Source organism: Vanessa tameamea, chromosome 4 (genome assembly GCF_037043105.1).
Source record: "Vanessa tameamea isolate UH-Manoa-2023 chromosome 4, ilVanTame1 primary haplotype, whole genome shotgun sequence".
NCBI classification, from domain to species: Eukaryota; Metazoa; Arthropoda; class Insecta; order Lepidoptera; family Nymphalidae; genus Vanessa; species Vanessa tameamea.
Genome location: NC_087312.1, coordinates 9,920,980 through 9,927,936, shown reverse-complemented (window position 1 = coordinate 9,927,936; position 6,957 = coordinate 9,920,980). Strand labels below are relative to the sequence as shown.

Genomic DNA, 6,957 nt, shown 5'->3' with positions numbered 1-6,957 from the left:
AAAGTTATATTATAATCTATGTTTATTGAGTATATAATTTTATAAAATTATTACGTTTTCTCATTTATCTTATATTATTTATCTTTTTGCATTCTTCAACTATTGTCAAATAAAACGATATTATAATCTGAGTATGTAAATGTTGTGTTACATAAAATATCTTTTTATCTGCGAATATCACATATATCATACTTATGATATTAGATGTAGTTACATCAGTATCTATCTATATGTCATCGTTGTTTCGGTACCTAGCGAAAAACAAATAGGTTAACAGCACTTTTTGATTAGCACTTCTTGTTGTTACTTGTTTCCGTCAAATATCGTGTGCACAACACATGTTCAACGTACATACATTTCATTTTAACTAAACTACTGAAAAAGTTAGCTATTATTAAACATTTTATTTACATGTTTAAGCCTCACTTTTGTTGCTATACTGTACATAATTAATAAATACCGAGAAAGAAGAAAATCGTAAAAATGTAAACCTAAGTTAACATACAACGGTCTTGCTGACAAAGCAGTGCAATGCTCTTCTGTAGTGATAAACTGCAGAAGAGCATGACCTTTTTAGCGTTGTTTTCTTCAGAATAGTCTGAAGTTGTATATTTTATAAGCATTAAATACATTCTGAATATTTCTTATAATTTACTTGCACACTCAACTCCGGATCGCATACGGAACCGTTGTAAAATGAATGAAATAATGACGGTTTATCTGAAAATACTTTATTTGAAAGGAAAATGCTAATGATGTATAAGCTAATGCTATTTATTTATTTTTCATATGATGACTCGTGCAAGGAATGATGATCTTACTATTTATTTTTTTGTTTTAATAAAGAAACGCTTGTTAATATATTATTTTAATGGTACTAAATAAGTGCCAGCGTACTTAATATAAAAGACTGTAAATATTAAGATATCATAATTATTATCAGAATATAAGTAAAAAGACTATATATGTATGTATGTATATTATGTTCAGCTTAATAATATGTTTGCAGAGCATGAGGCGTTGTGATGTCAGAAATATATAATATTACTATAAATATATTTGTTAAATAAAGAAATAACATACATAATCTATATTTTTATTTCACGATATCGGTCCTGTGCAAATATTCAGGTGATTTTAAGTAGCAACTGGGACTATTAAATGTTTGGCTGTGCACGTAATCTTTGCATCCGCCCCTGTACCCAGCAAAACGAGGAAATGTGCCTAGAAAGACGAAAAGAGGCCAAGCGCTGCACAAGTGTACGGTTCATTCAGCGTAAACGGATTTCAGGATAGGAGTAAGACTGCTAAGCTAATTCAATTGTGGCTTTGTTTTATTTAGTACTATTACATATTAACGATACTACCCAATGCGTGGATATGAAAAGTAGATAATTGGAATAAACATTTATCAAGTAAACATTTAAATTGAATCTATGAACCCTATTAAAAATTCGTTCGCTATTCCCAGACTCCGTGCGAATACAGGGAAATTCTTACCAATAACTCACACTGCATAAGTTATTGAGTATACCTATATATTTTTGATAACTTTGTTTTTGAGAAAATACCAGCAACGTTTAAAAAAAAATCAACATTATTATTCGAAGTTTAATGTTCTTCATCAATAGTCAGAGGCAAGCTCATATCGGGTTCATAGTGAAAGTCAAGTTTTCTTGAACGAATGATTTCTTTGTAAACATAGGCAGCTTTGCGAGGAGTGCGAGTCCTATCCGGGCTCTCATAGTCTACTTCATACAAGCCAAATCGTTCCCTGTAAAAACAAATTTCCAATATCAATTATAAATATACATAACTGAGACTGTATGAATGATTATAAAAACAAAAATTTTGTTTTACAAAATATATGGCTTGTTCCATTCGAAATTGCGCTAATAGGTAAAATATTGAGTATGCTATTTTACATAAAAGTTATACACACGTGTATCCTTGTAACCATTCAAAGTTATCCATTAAACTCCATGCAGTGTACACTCTGATATCGGAGCCGTCTTCGATGGCGTCTAACATCACGTCAAGATATTGCCTATAATATGATACTCGATCGTCGTCTACTAGTCCTTGTCGTGTGGAGAATCCGTTTTCAGTTATGAAAATTGTGGGATTGTCGTAGTCTTCTCTTATCTTTGTTAACAGCTTGTAAAAGCCCCACGGAATAACCTGGTCAGGTTTAAAGAGATATATCAATGCAACATGTATTCGTAAAATTGCTTTTAAGTAAAACAATTACTTACTTTTAACCAACTAGACGCAGCACCTTCCCAAGAGCTATCTTTATATGAGATAACATCGATATCATCATAATATGAGGGAGATGCATGATATCCAAAAACAGACTCATTTCTATAAACCAGAGTTGTAGTATAGTGGTTGATTGCGAGAAAATCAGAGCTTCCCTTCACTAATTCTATTTCCTCAGGAGTAAATTCGGGCAGTCTCGACCGTGGGAATCCTTGAGCCTTACTTTTAGCGGCTACCTTTTCTTTCATTACTTGCGGAAAATCTCCAGTTTTTGAAAATATAGGATTAGCGTAAATTCCCCACTAAAATTGGAAAAAATAACGAGTTATTATCTTTTACACTAAAAAAAGTACAAACATTTTACAATGAATATTAAATATTGATTTGCCTCAAACTGTGTAAGATCTTCTGCAGCTTCAGCATGCTCTTCGCTTTCCGGTTCATAAAACGACATACTCAGAACGATACCAATGGTGCCACCTTGGGCAGGTCTGAATTCATTATTATACATATGATAAACCTTTGCATGAGCTACTAATAAGTTTTTGGTGCAAATATAATCTGCGTATCCAGACATTGTAAACAAAGGTGCCATAGATGCCGAACCATATCCCTGATAACAAACTTCTTTGGGTTCATTTATTGTAAACCAATATTTAACTCTGTCTCCAAATAGTTCGAAAGCAATTCTACTGTAGTCAGTGAACCAATCCACTATATGAGGATTAGTCCAACCTCCCATATCTTGCAATTTTTGTGGCAAATCCCAGTGATACAGCGTTATCATTGGCTGAATGTTGTATTTAAGCATTTCATCGATTAAGTTATTATAGTACTCTACTCCTTTTTCATTGATCTTATCTGGGAAACTAGTTGGTAAAATTCTTGACCAGGATAATGAAAATCTGTAAAAGTCAAGACCGAGTTCCCTCATCATCTCCACGTCCCTCTTATATAAATGATAGGAATTGTCAGCCACGTCACCATTATGACATTCAGCGATTACGCAAGGCTCCCGGTGGGTCAAGGTATCCCATATGTTTTCCGATTTGCCTGCAAATTGATTGAAAAAAGATTTGCATGTAAATATCTTAATATTTCGAAATAGATAATTACGCAAGGAATAAAATTAAGCAAATATCTCAATTTAACAATGACTTAATTTCGTATCGTATAGGTACATACCGTCTTCATCCCAGGCTCCCTCGACCTGATACGAAGCAGTGGCCGCACCGAGAAGCATTCCATCTGGAAATTTTCTTGCTTCATGTCGATTAACATTTGCTACCTTGCTCTCTGCCAAAACAAAGCAAGCAACATAAAATCTGTGGAATAAGGTTTTTCTATGAGAAAACCTATATTACAATTTGTAGACATTATACATATGTTTTAAATAAATATAATATATTTCAGTATCTTAACTAATATTATAAAGAAAGAGCGCGAATTTTGTGAGCTTGTGGCCTTCCGGAAAGTAAACTTCGGAACCACAAAACTTATTTGATAAATTTATTTTAAAATTATATTCGTATATCTTCCACTGAGTAGTACATCTAAAAACTTTCAACGTGTACACTGCGTAAATAGTTATAGTTACGAAAATAACATATGGCCGAATTGTTCCTCATGGAAAGTTCTAAAAAAATCCCTATAGCATATGTCTCTTCTAAGAATAACTTACAATTTCCATTAATAAATACAAAATTTTTCTTTATTATTCGTCACGTTTTGCTATCAGGTAATGTGTCTTGAACTGAGCATTTCAACTGAGATAAAATTAAATGTTAATAAAATTTTTTCGTTTTCTACAAAACACAAACCAGGTTTTGAGTTCGAAACAGAATAATTGAAGATATATTTATTAAATAGATAAATAAATAGATATATTTATTAAATAAATTTATATTAAATATATATTATACAAGTATAAAACAACTTTGGATTTGACGCCACACTAGAAGAGAACTCTTATTTCTATGGGCATTCTCCTTTGCATTTTTAGTGCAGCATATGTGAATTTAATATTTGTTGTTGTACATACATAGTAACTTAGCTGGTTACTTTTATTTTTATTCTATTTTTGGCCAACTGTATGAAAAAAAATCGATAAAATTGCGTTTGAATGACACTCCAATAGTTGAATTACTTTTATAGTGTGTACTTATCTACTCGTACATTTTTCTTTCATTTACAGCAGCAATTTAAAATTAATAAATTTGGTGGATATAAATATAATTTGTTAAATATTTATTATTTTACATATTACTTATATATTAAGTTTGGTTAGATTATTTTGGTTTCATTCAAAAAGAACAAATTCTATTCATATGCAACTTTCATTTATACTAGTGGGTCTCCCGCGAAACTTCGCGTTTATTAGGAATTTCGAAACCTGTGATTGAATCTATGATTATTTAAGTTTATCTGTGTTTTCTATTTTATTTTTTCTATACAGCCGTATTACTGCTCTCTAACTGGCCAGTAACTTTCTTCCGCTCTCTAAAATTAATTATTTGTTAAAATTTATTCTTTAGGCTGGAGCTCTTTAAAATGAGACGATAACTGATTTTTTATGTCCAGCTATCGTGCCATAATAACTTGTACCAAAATCAGATTACGCTATTAATATATAAGAAGATTTATAGTTTCAAGACGCATATAGGGTATAAATATAAAGTAGCTTAATATGTTGCATCTTTATACATTTTAGATCGGTTTGTGGATGTTTTTACCTCACTTATAAAAAAAAACCATGAGAGATAAATTCCTATTTTTTTACGAACAAAGTCAGAATGGGGAGGACGACCTTCGACCTTCGTATCAACGTTAGTTAGTTGGCGTTATAAGGCGTTACAAGGCGTTATACAGCGCTACCGTCTTAGTGGCTAGTTTATATAGCGTCAATTCTTGACTTCCAAATTTCAATCTGCAGGCTAGGTCAGTGAAATAATTTGCTAACTAAAGTACACATAGTAAATTTTGATTGCGAAACGTTGTTAAAGATATTTTAACTAGATTCGATATATCGATAAATATATAGAAATGGAAATAGTACCTAGTGTTTCAGTATTAAGTGATTTAAAAAAAACATTTTATAAAGGTATTTAGTAAATAAACTGATCACAATAATTACAAAAATCAGTCACTAATTATATTTTAAATCGTAACTTACAATAGTTGCGGTGATCCTAACATCGTAATGACTCGACTCCTATTGATAATATTCAAAGTACACCTTTATATATATTTGTAGCTCCGTTGCGACATTTCCGATCATCCGATAACAACGCTTATAATCTGTGATAACTCAAATATTGATATTGGGAAGAGTTTAAGAAGAAACATTTGAGGTATTATCACTACATAGTATAAAATAAAGTCGCTTCCTGCTGTCTGCCTGTCGCTGTGTATGCTTAAATCTTTAAAACTACGCCACGGATATTAATGCAGTTTTTTTAATAGATAAAGTAATTCAATAGAAAGGTTTATATGTTAAATACATGCATAATATAGTAGAGAAAGACTGATCATTTTAGAGGTTTCTAATGTGATGTCGTAAATAAACAATATTTTGCGCTTACATTGCAAATGCTGGCCGAACCCTGCGAGATATATCTAAATAATGTACTACAGTATTGTACACCCTAAAAAGGTCTACAAAAAAAGTCCGTGATAGTATATGTCTATCTCTTAGGGATAACACACACTAACCTTTTTTTATCCACTAATTTTGACGTGAAATAATAGCTTATTTACGAAGCGATTTTAGGCAAAACAGCATTAATCGTTATCCGATTATTTACATTAAATACATTGTGCATTTAACATAAATGAATATGGTCCTTTATAGCGTGAAATTTAAATGAATTTTTTGTATTTTTGCTGTGAACGTTGTATATAAAGACATTCTGTAGTATATACAATATACATATATCATCGTCAAGCCGGGGCGGGTCGCTAGTTTATAACATTAGATGAAAATAATCATTGTTAATACACATAATGCTTAATATATTTTATACAGAACCCGTAGATAAATATCAACAGACAAATAAAACTTATTATACCGTGAAAAACGAACATACCGAAAGCTCGGATAGAAAAAAAGAAAAAATAATACCAACTAACAAATGAGCTAACGAAAAACGTATGAGTTGTTAATTTATATTTATATGGTAGTGGGAGCGAGGGGTATTCCAGCAAAATTGAGGATAGGCCTTGATGCGCATGCCATTAAACCTACACCGGGGTCGCAAGTCCCTGGTACTGCTTGGAGTTCCACTCTCCACCACACGATGAATTCGGTACCTGGACGGTGTGTCTATGGAATGCTGAATATTCGTCCGATGTTGGCTATCATAATTTTTTGTAATAATAATATAAATAATAGTCTTTTATAATAATTTGAAGTCCTCAATTTTCTGTGTCTATGTTTATCTTCGGTCTGATTTCCGAAACTACTGAAGGAAAATCACTGTGCGCTTTATATCGGAGTATAATTTCAGCTGAGAGAACAACCGCGTGACCAGTAAGTTTCCACTAACATCAAAATCAAAATATACCTTATTCAATTACTCTTTTATATTATTATTCAAATACTTTACAAGCATTTTTGAAACGTATTTTTACAGAACTGTATTAAACGTAAAGCTACCACCCGTTCGGATCGAAGATTCTACCAAGAAGAACGGCAAG

General features: G+C 31.8%; 1 protein-coding gene across 1 annotated transcript; it reads right to left on the bottom strand.

Moving 5' to 3' along the window:
• Nucleotides 1–1,523: 1,523 nt before the first annotated feature.
• On the bottom strand, nt 1,524–5,472 carry LOC113394509 (myrosinase 1-like). Its single transcript, XM_026631845.2, has 6 exons — nt 5,435–5,472; nt 3,448–3,587; nt 2,651–3,315; nt 2,256–2,564; nt 1,943–2,181; nt 1,524–1,774 (listed from the first exon to the last, which is right to left on the bottom strand). Exons 1-6 carry the CDS (start codon nt 5,455–5,457, stop codon nt 1,612–1,614), a joined length of 1,539 nt encoding a protein of 512 aa, XP_026487630.2. The 5' UTR covers nt 5,458–5,472; the 3' UTR covers nt 1,524–1,611.
• Between the last annotated feature and the right edge of the window lie 1,485 nt (nt 5,473–6,957).

What these genes read in the sequence shown, in the direction of transcription:
- LOC113394509 (XM_026631845.2), bottom strand. Translation starts at nt 5,457, where the DNA reads ATGTTAGGATCACCGCAACTATT. An exon ending in GGGAGCCTGGGATGAAGACG is followed by an intron (nt 3,316 to 3,447) that starts GTATGTACCTAT and finishes ATCAATTTGCAG; the next exon opens with GCAAATCGGAAAACATATGG. An exon ending in CTGCGTCTAGTTGGTTAAAA is followed by an intron (nt 2,182 to 2,255) that starts GTAAGTAATTGT and finishes AAACCTGACCAG; the next exon opens with GTTATTCCGTGGGGCTTTTA.